General features: G+C 40.2%; 1 protein-coding gene across 5 annotated transcripts in view; it reads right to left on the bottom strand.

The window, feature by feature from the left end:
* Positions 1 to 19,975, bottom strand: part of KIF16B (kinesin family member 16B) — a 142,292-nt gene extending 122,317 nt beyond the window's left edge. For all 5 annotated transcript variants that reach the window (XM_074817250.1, XM_074817248.1, XM_074817247.1 and 2 more), the window contains exons 1-3: positions 19,862 to 19,975; positions 3,858 to 3,927; positions 2,744 to 2,857 (exon numbers count right to left, since the gene is read on the bottom strand). In XM_074817250.1, the coding sequence (XP_074673351.1) occupies positions 2,744 to 2,857; positions 3,858 to 3,927; positions 19,862 to 19,908 (231 nt within the window). In that variant the 5' untranslated portion in view covers positions 19,909 to 19,975. The remainder of the gene's footprint in view (positions 1 to 2,743; positions 2,858 to 3,857; positions 3,928 to 19,861) is intronic.
* Between the last annotated feature and the right edge of the window lie 3,079 nt (positions 19,976 to 23,054).

Here is a 23,054-nt window from a genome sequence, read left to right on the forward strand (position 1 = left end):
AAGTGATTAGAGGTAGTACATAGGACAGTTACAGTCAGTGTTGTCTGAATACAGAGGCTTAACACACAGGTTAAAAGAAAAGACATTGTTAGGATGGGACTTTGTCAGAACCAAACGACTGGGACATTGGTTTGTCACAAAAGGGCAGTAAACATCAAAATTCTATTTGTTTCTCTTCCAGGAATACAAACTAAGTAGCTTGATGGCAGACTGCCACTCCCACTCTAATTTTTGAATACTAAAGCACATTTTGCATCTACAAGGCATATTAATGGGGCATGTAGTATTAGACAGACTTCAATTTATTATTTTTCTGCCTTTCAAGTGGAAAAATATAACAATCATGGACAAAGCACACTAAGCAACCGCATTACCAACAATCAAGATCAATTTTATTCCATGGTAAGATGAATGTGAATGAAAAACACCCTTCTTCTATGCCACTGGTGCAGTAAACTGGAAATTCTGCAGCAACTCGATAAGAGCTTAACTACAAAGTCTTCCAATTAAATATGAAATGAGTAACACAAACAAAACAATAGCTTGTGCAGCATTTGTTTAGAAATTGCACTCCCATGGTTTGAAAATTCCTTTTGTTTTCAACGTGCTGCATACATTGTAATTAAAACAACACTTGACACAGGGACAACAATATTTTGTGGCTGAGCAAGCGAATTTAGCATTCTTGCCAGTAAGGATGAAGAAGGCAGTCTGGGGTTGTGGGACACACTGTAATAGCAGAATATTGAATATGGACATCTAAGCCATGTTTAGAATTCATTGTTAGCATCCTGTTACCATGAACCATAAAGCTCACAGCTTTAAAAAAAAAAAAAAAAAAAAAAAAATCATTGCTCAAGGCTGCTGCAGCAATCCCTATATGGGCATTTTAATTTATTTTTTTCCTATAAGCTCCTTACATGGGTAAGTTATACTGATCTTGCCTCAATCTGACCTGCTCTGAAACAGAGGCAGAATGGCACCAAAAAGGAAAAACTTAAAATAAGGAAAACTTAATTTATCACTTGCATGTGGAAATTGGACATCAATACAGGACACAACTTGGATATCCATTTATATTAATTCAAGTTTCCTTTGCAAATGGCTGTTTTAACAAGCATTAACTTTATTATTTCACTGCACATTCAGATTCTGGAAAACATCTGTATTGTAACATCAACAACCTAACACCACAACGGACTCTCTTCCTGAGATTCTTCTCATGAGGTCTTGTCTAACATAGCTTTCCAGAAGTATCTGAAGTCAGGTAAAGAAACAGCTATCTAAAGGATCCAATAATTAAATATCCATAAACCTAAGCCACAATTGCTGCCTAAGAAGAACTTAATTTTGCAGACTTTTCCAAATATGCATTGATACATCATTAATACTGTTTTATGGAGATGTACTCATCTATATCTGGAAGAACTGAGGATATGGCACTCAGTTATCATTGAGAATTATATGCACTTTCATGAAACTAAGTAATATTAAACTGAGACCCTAACTGATTTGTATGAGCAAACTTAAGGCAATCATTTGTTGCATCTGCAGAACCACAACCAAAATCTCTTAGAATCAGAGCAGAAAAATACATGATCAAAGCTGCTTTAATTAAAATAAATAACTATCTGCATGCTCAACTTAAAGCATTTGCTAAAGTTCTAGTAAAGCCATATGGTCTGAACCACCTGCTTAAAAACATCCCCTAGAAACTAGGGTTCCAATCATTGCACTCAAACACACTACTACTGGAGTTTGCCAGTGCTAAAGTAATTAGGGTATTTCTACATCAATACCCAAATAAATGTATACTTCTTGGTATTTCAGAGAATCTAGCAAAAACTGTGTTACTTAAAAAGAACATCATCGAGAAATAACAATCCAGAAATTTATCAGTTTTAATTCTGAGGCTTTTTAGGATTAGCCATACCAGTACCCCTGATTTGGAGAGTTACAGAATAAATGGGGTACATATCAAAAAGGTGTGTATCCAACTGGCTTACAGTGTATCCAGCAAAGCATTGCATTATGTTAAGGGAAAAAAAAAATACTCGCACTTGAAGCTTACAGCATCCCAAGCTCCACAAAACCAAAAGAGAAGATAGCAACCACAAAACACTGAAATTTTACTCAATAAATTTATTTGGGCATGTGAAATAGCATAAAGGTTCAATGTTCACATGAAATGCAAGGTCAGGGAGGGTCTATCTGTCATCTAAATAATGCCTATAGCTCTGAGTTTGATCTTCTGTTCCGAGTGTACAAGAAGACAGGCAGTTTTGTCCTTTCCTAAGCTGAATACTCAAGGGAGGAGAAAGAATAATCTTCTTCAATGTGTACCAAGACTTTTGGACAAAAAAAACCCCACTTCAACCAGATAACAGAATGTTTCTGTCTAAGTGAATTAAACATATATGCTTGTTTCTCAAAACTGATTTTTTTCAAAAACAAATCTAGCACTCAGAGAAGTTTTCTAACTTGACCTTACAAGACAAATCAGACGAGAACTAGAAAGAAGGCATTTAGCCTGCTGTATGGGAAAACACAGCACTTAACAATATTAGAGAAGTTAAAAAAAACCCAAAAAACAAAAAACAAAACAAAATTCAAATTCTCGGGTGCCTAGGGAATTTCTAAATTACACAACAAACACTTTCAATGGAAAGAGGTTTCAAAGAATGCTTTCAAGCCAAAGAAAAGGGAACGGAAAAAATCAATTATTAGCATTCAGAAATCTTACCATTTCTTGACAAACAAAGCTGGGACTTTTGCTGTCTGCTGAGAAATAGGAAAAATCATAGGTAAACGTCTTAGTTCTTTCTCGTCCTGTCTCTCCAGTAATACCCTCTGGTACCTATTTTTTAAAAAAAAAGTAACTAAAGTAATTAAAAGCAAAGTAATATGACAAAGTAATTAAAAACATTTTACAATAAATAATCAGAATGCAAATTTAACATAGGGCTATACACATTTAGAAATGTATAGTCAGCCTATTAATCCAACAACAGTAAAAAATTAGCAGCAGATATACCCTTCAGCAAGAAGGACAGTCACATTACAAGACAGTATAGCAGGATTAATTTGGATTTTAGCTTACTGCTGCTAACACCACAGTACATTTTTGTCACAATACTTAGATTCAGCTAAATCAGTCCTGTATATAAAATTCAGATTATAGTAAGGGATTATCCTACACATGTAACTAACAGGAGCTGGAGACACCTTTGCACTGCAAACAGCAGTGGAGTCATAATTAAAATGGTGTTACATAGCTGCTGCTTAAGGCTATCATCATGCTCAAGACATGACAGCTACCACAATACTTCAGCGATATTCACTGCGATCTGAATCGGTCTAAACAAACCACACACTGAATTCCCTTTTCATATATTTGTCATTGGAAACTATCTTGCAAAAATCTACTTGCTGTGCAGGATTTCTCTTGCTGAGAGAAGTGTTAAAATATACTGTCAAAATATTATAGCAGTGATGGGTACTTTGGGTTTAGTTCATTTTCATGGGAATTCCAGAAGACTTCTACAGAGTCTAAGCAAAAGTTTAATAGCTACCAGGCATGCACCTGCTTCTATCATTGGCTTTCATCTTCCAGCTAAGTAATGACCAGAGTGATAAACCTTAGAAAAACCTATGAGATACAGCCTACAGAGTGGTTTTCAGAAAACCATGATGCAGCAAGTTAACAGTTTAACCGGTTTCCCCAAAGGATTACTTCAACACTGTATTTTAAGAACTAAGGCCTGTTCTCCACAGTGCCCTGAGTACCACTGTTTCATCTGCTCATATTCTGGGAGCTATTCAGTTAAGAGTTCCTTTTAAAAACTGTGTTTACTCACCTTTAAGTTTGTGATTGTCGTTTTATTTTTTTCCATTGAAATAATAAACTTCGCATTAAGGTCCTTCTCCCTGGAAAAAAAAAAAAAAAAAAAAAAGAGACTTGAGTATGTTAATTAAAACATATCACAATCATCCACAGTCATATTTCCACTCAACAGGTTGCTTGCCACAGTCAAGTGGCAAGTGAATTCATTTTTATTTCATTTTTTAATTGCTGTGACCAATGTTTATTTATTGCTATGGGATATATTTGAAGTACTTGGGCTTGCCTCCAAATCCCTTCATCTAGAAACAGAGCAGCAGCTTGGGGAAACCTGCTTCAGAAGTTTGACTCTGCAAGTCAGTTAAGTGGTTTGCTCTTAATTTGAAGTACCCTGATCCAAAGCCCAGTGAAGTCAATTATGTGGCTCTAAGGAACTGCAAAACAGAATGTTACAGGATAAGCCCCAACCTCTTATCACCATCCTAGTAGCGGCAGTTCCCATCTACCCATATAGGCTATATGCGTAACATAACAGAGACTAAATATTTAAACAAAAAAACCCCAGTATTTTAAAACTCTCTTAGAAATGAGGTACCCAACATATTTTTTGAGCTGCAACGCATCATGGCAGTGCAGGAGAAAGGCTCTGCTACCAAGGGAGTGTTACACAGGTTTGTTGCTTCCCAGAGCACTCTTTTCTTTCTGGAATCGTAAAGTCCAGTTCTGCAGCAGCATTTTCATGCACCTGCATCTATTTCACATGAGCTGGTTTCAACTGTTTTCAAAACTATCATAAAAAAATCATTAGCTTAGTGTCTAAAACCAGCATGTATCAACCTGCTTGCTAGAGATGGGATTTCATTAGTCATAAGAGTAATACAAGCTGCTCTTGAATGACAGCCTTGAGCATAACATCTCCTGTGCTATTAAGAGCATGCACGTGAAAAAAAGAGCCAGAAGAGGAAGACTGCTATACACACCACAGAAAACCTCACTCCCCAAATGCTAACAGACACTCCTGTTCCAAAACCATCTGCTAAGTCACCTGACAAACTGGTGTGCCAACTAGTGCAAAGGAAAGCAGAGGGCTTTAAAGCAATAAAGTGCTGCTTCACCATACTGCATGGTATCGCAGCAATTACTGGACATCCCCTTGCACCAACCCAAAATGAAAAAACAGAAATTTCTTCCTAGTAATGGAAGACCTGAGTGTGACATTTTCTTCCTCGTGGTGCACTGGATCACCCAAGTCCATGTTCCTCAGCTGACTCTGCAGCTACCCTCTATTCACATTAAGTTTTCCAGTAGAAATTCTAAAGAAAAGCAAACCCATTTTAAAATCTACATTAATGAATAAAGATTAGGCAAATAAAAGTGCTTATTTAAATATCAATACATTGTTATTTTCTAGTATAATAACATATGTAACTGTAATAATTACAGAATTATACAACCAAATTTAGATCTACCCCAGGAAAACACCAGAGGCATGCCTTAAGAGATGCCTCTTAGTCATTTCCATGTCATCCTTAGTACCTTTTACTAGGCCTCCTCTTAAGAGACTGAAATACTAAAATACAGCTATGAGTAATAAACAGGGAAAGTTTCCAATGGTATTTTTTAGTAGGAAATAGATTTTAGCATCACAGTAATGTAGCCTGTGGATGGCTACCATTCATCCTGATTCCTCAGCTGTCTCTTATCTGTCTGTGACTACTTGCTCAGCAAAGGTGTAGTAAGTAATGTGGCACAATTAAATGGTCTATCTTACTATGAAAATTTGTTTTAAATATAATTTGTAATCTGCTTCCTTCAGGAAGTTTGGAAGGACTCTAGGCAGGAAGAAGTTTGGGGCAGAATTATTGCTTTTTTTTGTCTGGATTTCTTCATGCTTGAGGTATACGAGGGGAAACAATAAAATATGTTGGTGCTTTATTTCCCAGACCTAGTCAGATCTCCATATTACAAAACCTAAAGCTACTCAATAGCGGAAGACTGATACAAAATGTTTAAAGTCTATCACCCATATATGAACTACACAGAATTCTGAAAAGCATACAGTCATTAATTGTTGTGATAACACTCATAATAATATTACTAAACATTACTAACGAATGAGGATTTCAAAGTAAAAAAAAAAAAAAAGCCCTTGTAAAACATTAGTCGATAAAAAATTTCCTAAGTAGAATTTCACATTTTTCTAGGGGAAAGGATAGGACAACCTGAAACAGGAATACTCTGATCAGAATCAATAAGCCAACCTGAGAGACATGAAAAGAATTAACAGGAATCAAATGCTAAAGCGTCATTTTAATATGAGACAGCCAAGTATAATTTACTGTACACATAAAGAGTTTGAAAGGATCCCATAAAAAACAACTGCTTGCATGATGACAGTTATTTCCAGGTACTCATTTAATCCTGCTCATCAGGGGCTGAGTCCCTTTCAAAAAAGTCCTGATTGCAAATTCCACCTTAATTAAAGGTTGAGGCTGCAAGCTGTACTGCAATGTTGGGTACCCTTCGGCAAACCATCAGGGCCAGGAGAACCCTAGAGCCAGCTGCTCCTCCAGCATCCATAGGAACCACTAACTCTACCCCTGTCCAGAGACAAGCCCCAGCTGCTAACCAAAGACTGCCCCCACAAATTCCATCCCCCTCATCCCAAAGCCATGTAAAGGGGACGGCTGCCAAAACTAGTTCACAATTAACGCTTTGATGATTTAAGAAAGCTTGCTTCCCCCTAAGCGCAATCTGCTCCCACAGCAGTTTTTGGGGCCAGCCTCCAGGCTGTTCTCGCTGCTGTTTCATACACCACGTGGAGTTCCAGTATCACAAGGGAAGGAAACTTATAACCCGTGATCCCGTGGACCCTAACCAAACTACAAAGTGATCAAGCAGGCAAGTTTCTTGGCACAGACACCAGGAAATACATCAGCCCAGTGCTGTTATTAACCCTCCACTATTGCTAAATTCGGCTAGACATCTAGCAATTACTTGAAAGGAGGAGAAGAAAAAGAAAAAAAAGAAAAAAAAAATCAGAAAAACTACTTCAAATAATACTGGCACTTTAGTATAAACAATATCAATATTAGTGCCAAGATACGCTTAAAAGAACTTGCATATTTGTCTTGTAATGGGATAACTTGATAAATGGCTCTCTTAGGCAAAGTTTTAATAATTTCTCTCCATCACATGTGGCATGTAGGTTAGGAAGAACTGCCCCAAACTGAAGATGATTCAGCAGCTATATCAAAACACAGCAACTTCATGGAAGAAGCTCCAACATAGGTATTTCCATGTCAAGTTTCTCTCCTTCCCTTATACTCCCTGCTTATTTTCAGGGCAAAGACCAGAGCAGTTTTTGCACCTCCATGGGCATCTAGTCAAGATCATACTACAGGCAGCCAAATGTTAGGACTATCTCCACATTTCCAGGCAACCTTCAATGACCCCTCTTTCATTATGTCACTTAGTCCACCAGAAGACTTTCCGAAGATCCTCCCACAGAGAGAAGGGAGAAGAGCATGGAAAAGCACCGTTATGTCAAATATAAATCAACAAGGGAAGCTTTAGAAAAATCCCTATTACAGACATGCAAAATGTGTTTGATCTTCTCCCAAGTTCATCTTTAAGTTCCTTCAAGGCCTTCAATGGAAGGTTCAGTTATTTAAACAGTGGCTTTTTATTAATCCATTCTGTATTATTCAGACACTAGAGCATTTATTATAGCTTATCCCATTAGAAAATCATTATATTATGTTTTCCATCACATTGATACTATAGGAATCAGTTGTGATCACCATAATACCTGTCAGACATGACTCTTGAGAACAGAAAGAATGAGATGCACTTCATCTGGGGGGGTGGGAGGGGAAAAACCAAAAAGGACAGGACAGAAAGTGCAAACAGTTTTCCCAAACAGTGTTTCAAAAGACCACTTCAGCAAACCTCCAAGGCTGCACAGACAAGGACACAGGCACTACCTGAACTGCCTGTGGAGCACCTCTGTGTCAAAATAGAAAGAGGGTCTGGAAAATACACTGCTGAAAATTCACTTAACTGTAGACATCTAATGGAACATCTATTGGAAAAGGTTTATACTGAAGAGCAGATGTGTGATTTCGTTTTTCATCTACTCAAAAACATAGTCTGAGCACTTGCAAAAACAACTCAACCATGATCAACGGCTTTTCAGCAAAGTGCCTGCTACTTCTTATGTTCCCATTTTAGGCACAATGTTACGGATGTCCAGTTTTATCACTCTGCTTGTTCACTACCCAGGTGTATTTCTGGGGTCACAAAGTGAAAGCATGAGGGCTGCTTAATGACCAGGAGAATTCAAGGTAGATTTGACTGAAAAACAAGCACAAAGAGAGTCACAGAAAGAACTTGGCTTTTTCTTGCAGTTGGGTAACATCCTTACTGTACATTTGCCCTGATGTCCCATTGAATTACACAGACCAAGAGCACTTCCCTTTGTGAGTAACTCTTAAAAGGCAAACATTCAATTCAACCATGCGCTTTAAAAAGTCAAACAAAAACCCTCCTACACAAGAAATTTTTTGTTACTTTCTGTAACTACAAGAAAAGTAAAGTTGGTGCAGCCTAAAATATCACACAATTTCTCTTTCCTATCCAGAGGTTTTTGTTTGGTTTTGTGGTTTTGGTTTTTTTAACTTCAATGCTTATCGAATCATTTTGTAGAAAATACATTTTTTTAAAATGTGATTTCATATCTGGGTGCAGTTAAAAACACAAATCTGGTGGCCTGCATATAAAACATCTTCATTACCCTTGGGGTTAAAGTGATTTTTTTCCATAAACATCAATAACAAATAGTTTCAATATATTGTTGACTGAGACCTAAAATCAGAACAAGTCAAGCAATCTGATTTAATCACATTCTGGGAATCCACTGTGGCTTGAGTCATTGGTACTACATGATTACACTGTATAAAAAAAGCAGTTGTCTCCATAGCAGGGCAATATCCTGAGCTCAAAAGGACCCCATGCTGTTGACCGATAAGACTAAAAGCCCATTAATTAAATGACTGAAGCCATGTTTACACTAATATAGCCTAAAAATTAACAACTACACATTGCAGTTGCACTGCTTGATGTACAACCAGATGTCCTTCGGACTCAGTTTGAGGGGAGGTTCCTAGGTGGATCCTCTAATAGCTGGTAAGGGCTGCAGCTTCCCCCTCGTTCAGGAGGGCTCTGCAGACTCTTTCACAGCCACCCATTTCCTCTGAACAACACATCTTCATTATCTTGGAGGCCCCTACCAATCTGTCAAATCTGGCTGATACTGGCCAACAGATTCCAAAGCTGCTAGTGAGACCAGACTGGCTGACAGACGGGCTGTGCCATCTCTCTCAATTTCACCTCAAGAAGCCAGACAAGAAAACAACAGAAAAAAATCCAGGGGACTGAAGTTAGAAGAAACAGCTTTCTGTGGATACGACTGCGCTTCTGTCTTAGTAAGAGAAAGAAATTGTGGGCATACTTTGTACTTTAAAAGAGGGTTTTGTTGCAAAGCATATTTTGTGGGGGCATAAGGTTTTCTGTGATCAACATAGTAATTTGCTAGTGCAGTTATAATGATACTCACGTTCCCTTTTGTGATACAGGTTTTATAAAAAGCATTGGCAAACTTTGCAAACAGTTAAATGGGAGAGTTCTGCTACTCTCAGAACTTTCTTTGCAGTGCAGCTGAAACCAGAATAATAAACCCAGGGACAGAGAATGCAGAAACAGGGGAAATCTTGTACATCTCATGAAACAGAAATATTCCCCACGTTTATATACTAGTACACACATACCAGTTCTTGTATGAAGGACAACCTAGATTAAATGCCTTCAGCCATAAAAACAAATTTTACCAACAATACTGAAAGGCAGTAGTTTAATCTACAGCAGTAAGGCTCTCCTGGAAAATGAACATACAGGTGTCCTTGTGCTGTCTTCTGTCAAATGATATAACTAGCTTTTTTGGGGAAACTATGCATGCTTGTGGTAACACATACCTACTGGTCACTACATTAAATCATGTACCTGACCTGCTTTTTAAATTTGTATTTTTAATAATATTATAGGTAGACTCTACCACCCAACAACTCAGATGAGGTCTGGCGGGTAGCCTCAAAAGTAAATTTTTAAGTCCTCATTAACAGCTAACTTAAAAAATAAAAAAGTTACTGTATCCACACATGACATGGTCAGTGATCACATATTAACCTGAATAATATTTCATCTTCAATTAGCAGACTACTCTGCTCAGTGACTTTTCTGCTTTGCCTGCATAGATGGAATGTCAGACCAGGCTCAGTAACAATCTCACCAGTAGGAACTAGTCCCACATAGTTAAGTTTTAAGATATCCACATGTGAACCCCCTCTTACACTTTTCTGATGTCAGCCTTTAAGAAAGTGTAGCAAATGCTCATCTTTGGCAGAAACAACATAAAATATAACCTGAGACACAAACAAGTTGATTTGAATGACATCCTGGAATTTTGTTGTAACTGACACTATGAAGTTTCTCTAGGACTCCTGGATTTTAGTCCACATGGTATTTTGCTTTTAATATATTGTTTCTTCCGATTTGATCTTTTACTCCTGCTATCCCAAGTCATAAAGACAGTATTGACAAACTCTTGTGTACAGCAAAGAAAGATTCAAAGAAATAACTTTTTTTTTTCTCTGCAGTGCCCTTGTCTTTTGGGGCAGGAAGTCCTCAAACTAGAAATTCAGGAAAAAAAAAAAAAAAAATTGCCTGACCTCACAGATCTGTTAGCCCCTCAAGTAATCCGTAAGGCTATTGTTCTGTTTTTCTTTTCCTCTACTGAGACACATAAAAGCAATGTGAACTGAACAACAAATTACTCCAGTTATCCAAGTACAAATATCTTTCAAATGTATAAGCATACAGAAAAAATGATGGGTGTCCTCCAGGTTTCTGTATCTCATTATTGCTTTGTATTTACAACACAAACTTTTTGAAGAGTCTTCATACAGGCAGTATTTGAAGTGTCTGAGTACTCAACACTAAGAACTTCTGCCCATCAGCAATTAAGATGTCAAGTGCCATGTACGCCCTCCTCCTGTTAGATAACTCTGAAAAGCCCTCTCTCAATAAATAACCCTGGCTTTGTATTCATAGCTACTGCAAAATACAGGACTTTGCTCTTCAATTCAGTCAGCTGTTCTTACCAACAATACCTGCCTTTCAGCTACTCAGACTTCTAAGAGTCTTCAAATCCAAGAGCTCAGGTTAAAACAGAAGAGTGCTAATCCCATTTATTTCAAAACTGGCCTTAACTTCAAATAAACAAAGCCTGAGAAATCGACAAACTCACCTTTCTCTCTCTTCCTTTCATCAGGAAAGCTAGAGACACATTACCTTTTTCTCTGCTAGTCTGAGGGAGCTCTCAACAAAAAGCAGAGTTTGAAAGTATTTTATTGTGAATTATTTTAGCGATATGCATAGGCAACCTGGCAATGTGTTTGATAATACTGAAATAAATGAAGTAGGAAACGTTATTCTAAAACTACGTTTTCAAGGTCAAAATGCTTAAGATCATAAAGTTCTGGGGATTAGAAACTGTAAGTGAGGCTGGTTTAATTACATTGCCCCATACATGCCCACGCTGCCATGGTGCTCCAGCCCTACTGGCACTGGAAAATCTTTGTTCTTCAATACTAGCGAGGGGGACAGACGAAACAAGGTAGCGATTGTGACAAATCCCACAGGCTTGAAAAACTTTTGAAGCGTTTGCATTAAAGCCCCAGAAAAATAAGCACATGTAAACAGAGGCTGTATGTGGGCTTCCCAATCTTTGATGGTTTATGCAAGATTAACTGTCAGTCCCAGGCATTAACTCTTCAGTTAATGGGAACCCAGTATTTGGCTGAAACTCCTTAGAGCTCCTTCTGCAGCGGTTAAGTCTGCTTCAGTTTTGCTGCTCACCAACACCAGGATAAAGCTCTGCACTTGGGACTCTCCCTCCCTGAAAGAAAAGGCAAGATCCCGTTTTAAAGACTGCATACCCCGTTTATTCTCTCTCCTGTCTATAAAGCTGTGCAAAAACACTGCAGAGGAGGTCAGAGGTAGAATGGCAAGCGCTGGAGCTACTTAAAAGTCACCCAGGTTAGTCTCACCTTCCCGTTCAAGCAAGATCATTTCCTGTAACGACTTTCTTCAAAGGAATTAGCTCTTCCCAACTGCCTGGGCTTTCAATTCCCCTCAGGAGACTCTTCCACAACCTGCACTATCTCATTAAACAGTATCCAAGGAATTACTGCTAAGCTGATCCATTATTAGCTTCATTCCATTACTCCCAAGGTATTATGAAGGAGCCATAACTAAATATTTAATTCCCCTTTTCAACATTTAAGCCCTGTAAATATTTCTAGATTTGCATCTCCTAATCTATTTCGGTGGTCATAACACATAGAGTACATACGTAGCTCAATATTTTGAATCGATGATTCCTGTCAGTTTTGTTAATCTTTTCCAACATAATTCAGATAATGAGGTTCCAGAAACAGGACTTTACAAGATATTGACCCAGGGGCTTGCTGGGGGAAGTGCCAACCACAGCTTCAGTGTTTGGCTCTGCAGTATATTTGCAAACAAGAACTGCACTGTGACTGTAGCACACTGCTAAATTCAAATTAATTTCTTCTAAACGAAAAACTTCAAAGATTAACCACAGAGGAAAAGGGCATAGAAAGAAGAGGAAAACAAACCACTGATGTTCAAAGATCATGTACTTTAGCACAGGTGAGAAACTCCAGAGAAACAAACCACCAGAGAGTGCTGGCATTCTCTATTGCTTGTACCCCTAAGTTTCAGCTTGCTTCAGGGCTGCTGACATTTGCTATTGTGGAAAAGCCTAAGGAAAGTCCAACAAGTTTTTCTAGAATATCCTGACCTGTGGCATCCAAATTCCTAGCCAACTATTATCGTTGGTGCTGGTTTCTCTATTTGGCTTTAACTTCCCATTTTAGCAAAGGCCATACTCTCATTAGCTCCTTAACACAGCTGTCCAATACTGCATTTTACCACTCTTTAACAAACACATAGCTAGACTATTTGCAACACAAATTCTTCAGGAGAGTGACTGTTCTGCTTTACATTTGCATTGTTCTCCTTAAACTACTGAGTGAAATAACTTTGGCATTTTTCCTTCCACCTCATGGCTGCTGTTTCTTCCATTCCTACATAACCAGGCCTGAACTATTTATCTACTACTTATTACCCTTATGCCAAAAAAACCTTAAAACCCAATCACCTCCCATGCTACTATATTGATTATAAGATTTCTGTCACCTCTTACTTAATCCTGCCACTGACAACCAAGACTTCTGTAAGCCCACTATGCTCTTCTCTATTTCTTTTCTAGTTCTTACAAGTTTGAGTCATCACTACTGTGAGCAAGCTGTTGCTTCTATTTCATTTGCTTCAACAGCAAGTTCTCCAGCCTTTCCTCCGTTTTTAAATGGGCTGCTTACAGCCTTGTAACACAGCTTTCTACAGCCCTTTCTCAAATATATGATCCGCGTAGATACCATTTAGAGCAGCCTCATAACACACAGCACCTATGTTTCCTAGCAAACACTGCTAGCTCAATTGCATCTTCATTTCAGAACTACAGACAGCAATAACAACAGCCATAAACTACCATCACTGAGACTTTTATAATCTTTGAGGGCATTTTTACATAATTATGTCACAATTTATTGTTGGTACCCATGCTCGAAGAACACACATTTTCACCACGTTTAACAAGCAGAGCCCTTCCTAGCACTGGTCAGGTACCAGCAAAACCAGGGGCCAACAGCCCCTTCAGAACAGGTACCCCTGTGTGTCCTACCCACCTCTCCTTTCCTCTCTCTCAAAGTCCTACAACTTAAACACGTGGCCATACAACAATCATTTCATTTCACCTGTAGGGAAACACGGATCAGATTCTACACTTCTTTCTCACAACCGAACAAGTACTAAATTTTTGTGCTCTCTCATGTCTGGCAGCCTCACTGTGCTGAGCTGCCAAAGCCAAATTAATGAAGCAGCCCACTGCTCTCAACCCCACCCGAGAACCCAGCCATACCCACTGGGTATCACCAAGCCATTGCCAACCATAACCCATCTGTTAAGCACATCTTCAGGCAGGTCAGGTAAAAGGCATGATTATTAAGGAGAGATGATGTGTACGCTGTCATGCTGATGCTCACTCCTCTGGTCCTCCCTGTACTAGAGGACCTCTCCTGAGAAGGGGTGCATGACCATACTGTAGAGTAAAACTCATCCTACTGTTCGCTCCTTTTGTAGAGGTGAAAGAAATAAATAATAAAATTTATTTATAGATTTATTTATTAATAAATAGAAAATAAAACCATTTCTTAATGTACCTTACAAAACTAAAAACACTTCTCATTTGAGACTTCAAGTTCTCTTAGTATCAACTTTACATGATCCAAGAACTCAGATCAGAGTCTACACCTTTATGCACTGGTCCAACGCTAGCAACAGAAGTAGCACACTGATGAAGGTCCTTATATACACATATATGTACAGCTTACTTCCATGGAGAGAACTATACTCTGAACACTTTTCCAAAGGGGAAAATCTGCTGGAGGTCATTAAACGGGTTCAAGGTTTTGGACACAAAATATGGCAAGGTGAAAAAGTCACATTCAGAAGAGTCAGTTTATCTTGCCAACTCAGCATCAAAGCAGATTTTTATTGGATTCAGACTCACCCACAGATAAAGGCAGAGGCAAGAGAGAGAGGTACACTCACCCCAGGCACACCAGAGCCTCACCTACCCTTACAGATCTTTCAACTTCTTATAGCAGAGAAATTGTACATGATTATAAATCAAATCACAAGCACCATTATTAAAACGGAAGTTCAAAGAGTTAACATAAACAGCAAACTCAGCTTGCTGATAAATGGCTTATCCTCATCGGTACTGTAGTTCAGAAAGTGACAGTATTGCAACACTTGGCCATATTTAAGCTCTGAATTATGCTTCTGCTATCACTCTGGACACCTCTTAAGAGCAACAACCAACAATCAGTGCTCAGAAACAGACGCAGCAAAAATTTCACCAAGCACTTCAGAGACAAATATAATATTTAACTACAGGTGTTCTTGCTTGTAACCAGTCCATCTTTTCTCACTCCACCTATGTTACACTGACGTTATACACATTTTGCCAAACCACTCTATAAATCCATGAAAATGAGAAATATACACAGTACATAGGTTACTGTGTATTTTAGGCACAGCAATTCATCATGAGACACCAATTCAGGCCCCTCTTCATTGCACTGGAAATTCTAAAAAATATTCTCCATGTACGTCTTTGGCTTCTCTTCCCAATTGTAAAAAGCATGGATAGTTAATTATCACTTTCATGCTTGCAGTCAGCTCCTACCTAAATCACTTGCAAACGTTCAGAATAGAAATTAAGATTTCAGCTGGCTCTTCACTGTTTACTTGTTTATCTCTTTTTGCTGGTACAAAAACACTCCAGTCACATGTTCCTTGTAAAATGAAACAGCTTATTTTGTATTTCTGTCCTTTGCATTGCTATATTAATTTGAGCTGTTGAAAACTCTGCTATTGATACTAAGGCTTGGATTGTGCAAGCAGTTATTTTTAAAGATAACGCTGGTCCTAAATTTCCCAAGGTACTCTGATGCCAGCTCTGCATGCAGAGGAGTTACTTAGGCTTACAAGCATAACCGAGAGGTGTAATAGTGTAAAACCAAGAGGGCCAGCCTTATGTCTAATGAATAATCATACAGAATGTATTTGTGGATTAAAGTATCGACATCAGCATAGCTTTTAATCCAAACAAATCCCAGAGTCACACAAAAACCTTCTCTAAGCAATAAAACACATTTCCTCTGTCTCCCCACTCTCAAACATAAAAGCTGTTAAATCTTCATGGGGTAATTGTGAATGACTGTGCAACCATGTAGAGCACTATAGCCACTGACACATTTCTGCCATCCCCATCAGTCACTTCTGTTCGGAGAGCAAATCTAAGTAGTGTGTGCATGCAGGGTTAAAAAGTGACGATTCAAAAATTAAATCAAATTGGAACTTCTACTTCATTATATTAGAAATAAGAACAGAGCTGTGGGAAAGACTACACAGCTCATTTAAATAAATCCAGAGCACTGGATAAACACAGGGAAAAACTTACTGCAGTACAAAGCCACATTCTGATGTCAGCTGCATCTTCTGCAGGTAAGGACAGCATATGACCCTCGTTTAGTTTGTTCAACCAGTTAAGTAGTTAGTTTATGAAATGCAAGAAACAGATGAAACAGGTTAAAAATCAGAAAAAGCTTGTTTTCCTCTATTACTTCATGAATTAAAAGCCAAATAGAATGGAGCTATCAGAGCTAAGAAATTGAGGGGCACAAGAATTAGTGACAGTATCTGAAAGAATCAAGTTGATAGTGCCTTTGTTAAGTATCAAAACTGTTTTTCTTATTTAGCATACTTTACATGGCTTTAACTGACAAAAAAAAGCATAAAAGTGGTTTTCCTGAATACTAACTGAATTCTAGTTTTCATGCAGAGAAAACGTGACATAAAATAGAAGATTACGCCCTTATTCATCTTAAAAGACTCTGAACAGATGAACATAAAGCAGCGTATTTATTTGAACTGTGCAGATGCAGTGCATAATACAAAACAGAGAGCCAGAATTAGGTTAGGCTTAACAGGATGCCAAATATCTCCCACTATGCAAAAGACAGTGACTAGTAACCAGCAACCCAAATCTGTTCAGTAAGTGAACAGAAAAGTGCCTTGAAGTCGATTACACTTCCCTATAATCCCATAATTTTTGCCCAGGAAATGGCTATTCTGAGAAACAACAGGATCTTCATGAGAAACTGCATTTTGTGGGACTGATATGGGATTCTCCAGCCAAGTCCTCCATATTATAGGATAATAAATGAATGCTTCTAAGGACTGTTTTGGAAAGTTAACCTTAGAAATAATAGTGACCAAAACCATTAACTTGCCAGAGCAAAATACATCAACCACCCAACCCAACCTCCCTGCAGATTTCTACTCGATGAAGAAAATCTAGTCTTCTGCCGGCTGGCAGGTTTTTAGCAGCTTTACATAAAAATTAAAATATAAGCACAGAGTGAAAGGCTGTCATTGCAATTTAGTATTGAATGAGGGAAACCGACTAACTCAACTTCCTGAACTCATGCTCACTACTGGTTCCAAAGCAGTAACTGTAAAACCATTAGATGTAATTTTTATTATGTTATCTAGAGATATACTCAAAAACCTCTAGTGTAACCTCTGTGTAACACAACTTGGGATGTTAACTACTTTAAGAAGAACCATCAAGGGCTTTGACAACAGCACTGAAATGAACAAATTCCTTGCAGGCCAAGTTAGAGAACAAGACTAAAATCACAGCAGGAAAAAAAAAAAAAAAAAAAGAAAAAAGATTAAAATTTGTCATTTAAGCAATGGAACAGCAAGTAATTCTTAAACAACAACCCCCTCCCTATCACATGATTCATTCCAAGATCCATGTTCATGACTTATTACACAATTAGCAGTACTATGACACCACACAGTGCAACTGCTCCATAATGCAGGAGTCTTACCAATAACCATTCATTAACTCTGTCTTCTCTAATTAAAAATGACTCATGAAATAAGCTGCATTATATGATTAAGCTTCGAACAAACCAAAGCAAATTTAGAGACACACACAAAATTAAATTTAACTCTACAGTATCACATTAAAGATTTTGAAAGTAAGTGCCACAGAATGGCCACCCGATTGGAAACTTCCTTTGAAGGGGCAGAAAGGCCCTTCCTTTGTAAAATACTGCAGCAACCCACAAAGGGGAAGGGAGCACAGCTGAGAGAAGACACATACAGGGGAAACCAATATCAGCAAAATATGATTACTGCTCCAGTCCTAGGGGACACAATACCTTCAATACTGCAATAGGAAAAGCTGTTGGATCCTCTAAAGGCTTAGGATCTCAGTTTTACAATATACAGCACACGAGTCTAGTGCTGAGTGAAGCAGAAGAGCACCACCAGCCCCAGCACCAGTCCCAGGCTGCAGTACTGGGTGCCACAGGGAACAGCACGTGTCTCTGAAAACTCAAAATTTAAAAGCAACATCCTGTGACACTGAATGCAGCTTCCTGATAATGTTTTATAAACATCAAGCACCATCCCATAAATAGGAAGGTTTTAACAACTTGAACCAGAAGGCTCTTCACAGTTTGCCTGTTTCCATAGACAGACACTTACTAGTTTTCAGAATAAGTTTATTCACAGCCTGCTCACTGCCACCCAGTACACGGTGTCAAAGATGATGTTGATCACATCAGGCTTCTGCCTGCCCTGCTCCTAAGCTCTTCCTTTTCCATCATATCACAATTTTCATCATTTTCTAGGTACACTCTGATCCAGCCCCATCCAAGTTATCTTCCTTTGTGCAACCCAGATGCCAGGTCCAGAGTCACTGTCTGAAATACTCTTTTGCCACACTTGCAAACTTCTACTCACACTTCATCAGTTGGTGTTTCCACTGCCTATCGCAAACACCAGCCTTTTTCCCTTCTGCCATATGCTTTCCATTTCTCCTTCTCTTCTGTTTCTTAGCAGATCACAGTTCTAGTCCGCAAACAAAACCTCCGTGCTACCAAAACACTACAAATAACAAGTCTTAGCAATACTTTAAAGACCTATGCTACCTGTTGTCAGAGATTCCGGAAGAAAGAGTGAAGTGTACATATATAAAAATTTTAAAAATTTACAAGAACCATATGTTAAACTCGGGGGAGGGAAGGGGGGAAGCAGGAGGGTGTGACGAGATTATTCACCGACCCTTGACCTCTAACCACTGGGCTCCATCAAACTGCCTAAACTACTTGAAACCAACCTGCAATATTTTCCCCTTCCAACCTGCATCAACTTTATTTTCATAAGGTTTGTTTTTCCCCCACTGAAAATGACAAGATGTCAACTGACTTTCAGAACTTGGCAAATATTTTTTAGTTAAATAGTTAGTTTATGAAATGGAAGAATCAGGTCAAGTGAAAGGAAAGGTGGGGAGCCTGACTGGCTGCCTATGCTTTTGAAAACACCTTCCTTTTTAACTGGCTACATCATTCCAGAACAAGGGAAAAAGTAAGAGTAGTAAAAGCCAGTAGAACCTGATCATTTTCTACACATGGTTCTTAAACTATATCAGTAAAAATTAACTCTACCATGCATATTATGCACTTATTTCAACAAAGAAAACAGTGTTTATTTCCTTGAAAAATCTCAGGAATAGAGTAATGGGTAATAAACTCTTGTCAATATAGCAAATGGAGCTGACTGCCTCTTCTATACTTCGTTCTTAAGTAGCCAACTAGTAACTTTTACCATAATGGCTCCTCCACAAAAGCTGCTGTTACAAATGAACTAGACAACAATCTTTCTCTTTCAAGTAGGTAGAAGAGGTTACAGTTTCTAGATGAAGTAGCCTTCTTTCACATTTCAGAAGCCTGGTTGTCCACCCTTGGCAGGGCCTTGCCTCTCAATGCTTTCCTATCATCACCAAAGCAACTTTTTCCTCATCATAAAAGGATCAGACAAACCAGTGCTTAAGACTGAGACAGAAAACTTTTCCAGGAAAGACCCCCCACCTTCCAGCACAACGGGGGAGCTACTTCCCAGTCTGCCGGGGAAGAGAGGCGCTCCCAGCACTCGCTCCTACCACTCAGAGCCGCTCAGCCGAGCGCCGGGAAACCCCTCAAGTCCCAGGCGGAGCTCCCCACCAACCTCCCCCGCCCTAATGGCTGTCACCGCCTCCACAGGTGGGACACGGAGTTCCACGCACCCCCTGCGAGCGGCGGCGGCTCAGGGGCTGCAGCGCTACACCCGGGGCCGCGCAGCCCCTCGGGCGCGGGGCGCAAGGCCGGGGAGGCCCCGCCGCCGGGCCGCACTCACCTGCGGTTCATGGGCCGCACTCGCACGGCCACCTTCACCGAAGCCATGGCTCATCCCCGCTCGGGCCCGCACCTGCTCGAGCCGCCGGCCCGGCCTGGCCTGGCCTGGCCTGGCTTCGCCCCGCCCAGCCCAGCCCAGCCCAGCCCAGCCCGGCCCGGCCCGGCCCGGTCCTGGCCCTCGCCGCCCGCCGGGGCCGAGCGCAGGCCGCCCCCCCCGGCCTAGGCCATGTCGCTATGGCAACCCCCGCCTGTCCCCCGCAGCGTCCCTCCCCGCGGGGGCTATGGGGGCAGCGCAGGGACAAACAGCGTTGCAAGGCGTTGCTCCTCCCGGCCGCGCGGCCCCGCCCTCGGCCGAGGCGGGGCGGGGGAGGAAGAGAAGGAGGAAGGCGGCGGGGGGGGTTGGGGGTGGAGAACCTTGGTGAGGAAGGGCACGGGGGTAGCGGCAGTTACTGGGGGTGAGTGCATGGGAGCTTCTCCACAGGGCCATCACCCAGTGTATCTAGATATATACAGAGTATATATAAGTATACTATATATATAGTGTATATATAGTGTGTGTGTGTATATAGTGTGTGTGTATATAGTGTATATAGAGAATATATATAAGTATACTATATATACTCTATATATACACTATACTGTATCTACACTATATACTCTATCTACACTATATACTTTATATATACTATAGTGTATATATACTATATACTACATATAAGTATATATAAGTATATATGTGTGGTTTTATATATGTGTATAAATATATATATATTGGGGGGGTGTATATGCCTACACATACCTATATATACACACACACCCCTAAAAATATATATCTCTCCATTATATATAGGAAGATATTTATATAGATATATAGGAAGATATACAGGGTTGTAGATAGGGGTTTTACACCTGTATATATACTCCTATATACACCCCATATATATCTTTCCCTATATATATACACACGCATCCCTGTGTATACACACACCCCTACACATATACACCTATATATACATATATATGGGGGAGAGATGTCTATATAGATATATCTATGTACCTACATATATATTTATATGTCTATATATTTCTGGTAATACCATTTTTCCCTTCTTGGTTATATATGTATCTATGCACATACACACAGGTTTAAGAGGAGGTGTCAAAAAGCAGCTGTGCACAATCCCTGTTGCACTCGGCCAGGCTGGTGAGATGCGACTGAGGCCGGGCTGCTGCCGGTGAGATGACACCAAGGCGGTCTGCTGATCGAGGATGCCAATTGAACTCAGACACCAGAGTAAAAAGAGCACGCTTATTTTACTGTTGATAATTAAAGGGTATAACCAAGTAATACAGAAAATAAGCAGTAAGAAAAATACAGAATAGTACACTTAATTATTACTATATACAGTTAAGCAAGGCAATGCACCTAGTCATTATTACACGATGGGGAGAATAGTGGTTAAGAAAGATCCATCACCACTTGCATACGCTACCAACACCCAGACCCGCAGTCGCTGGCAGCCCCGGTTACAGCGAGGATTTGGAGAGTCTCTCCCTGCAAGTGGGAAGTCTACGCCATGCATCCATCCGTAGGTGAGGCTTCCAGAGTCACTGCAAGAGGGTCCAGCCTTGTGTACCAAAAATCACCAAGCCAGAATAACTTGCACCTTTGTTTTGAAACATCCGGTTTCATCCTCCTGTTGGATTCCACCCAAAGCCTGGCCAGGGCTCAGGGGGGAGAACCAAGGGAGTTTCTAACAAGGCCAAACACTTGGGTTCTCAGCCTTGAACAAAGCTAAACAAGGGAAGTTGGATACACATTCTCACAGTATTTCATTCTGTATTCATAATGGTTGGACTAGATGATCTTCAAGGTCTTTTCCAACCAAGATGATTCTGTGATTCTGTAATCCTCACTACTAATTACATTTTGCCTAAGCCACATCTTTCACTAGTGAGCATAAATATTTCATTAATGATCAGATACTAATTAATAAATGCTAATGGTAATACAGATTTTACTAATTAGCAGATACTAACAATGGATAACGTTTGGTTGTGAGGTTCATCTAGAGGTCAACTTTGTTTCGGGGCCTATTATTCAGGCCCTAGCACTACACAAGGCCAGGCTGCTGCCGGTGAGATGCAGCTAAGGCCGGGCTGCCACCACACTGGTACCGCAGGGCTGGGGACAGGACCTGGACCTGGCACCCCATCGCGTCGCACTGCCCACAGGGACGAGCTCAGCAAAGCGTGGGCGCAGACAGCACTGTCTCAGCGAAGGAAGGAAAACACTTCCAGGAGATGGAAACGGTTAAGTAGTGGGCATCACAGCCAAATAATAAAATTTATGTATATAACGTGATAAATCTGAATTATTGGGTTTTTTACTGCTTATAATAGTGCTCACAGCAGCTCTCCCAATAGGTATCAGCACTGACTCCGTCACCTGCATATAACAAGAAAAAGCTGATTGTGGTCAGCTTGGAGAAAAGCAGAATTAAAAAAGGGTAAATTCATATATATGTTCAAGTGTGATGTATGATGGAGAGCCATGTCTTCATCTGCGTTGTAGAAACCCAGGCTGGGTGCCCACCCAGGATGCCCATGACATGGGGAGGCTGGGCAGCGCGGGCAGCGGGGGTGAGCCCCCCTCCCAGGGGATGCATCCTGCACAGGGAGCTGGAGACCTCACACCAAACCTACGCCAAAGCTGGCGGCAGGGCTCCGGCAGGGAACACCACCATCGTCACTACCTTCGGCAGAGCAGCCGGACACTGGACCAGCCTGAGACAGGACCCCTCACACCATGCTTAAGTAATGAAAAACCCCAACGAGGTCTCGGAAACTGCCGCAGTGCTGGTGCCATGGGAGGGAATAAGCACTCCACTGGCACCAGCCAGACACGTCCTCCCCTGGGGAGCAGCCAGCCACAGCAGGATGCCTGGCTCATAATGAATAACTGTGAAGAAGACAACATAAAAAAGCAGGATAAGTAATATTATCATAAATAATAAATATTTTTGTTTGTTTGGAGTTGTCAGTGCCTGGAAACTACACCCAGGATGGAGACACCATTTAAAATGCTGTACAAACATAATTGCATTCAAGTCATTAAGGTGTTACCAGCTTGACAAGCCAAAAAAACACAGTTGCCAAGACACAGAAAGGGGTCTCAGATGCAAATACGTCTT

This window comes from Strix aluco, chromosome 3 (assembly GCF_031877795.1).
Source record: "Strix aluco isolate bStrAlu1 chromosome 3, bStrAlu1.hap1, whole genome shotgun sequence".
Lineage (NCBI taxonomy): Eukaryota > Metazoa > Chordata > Aves > Strigiformes > Strigidae > Strix > Strix aluco.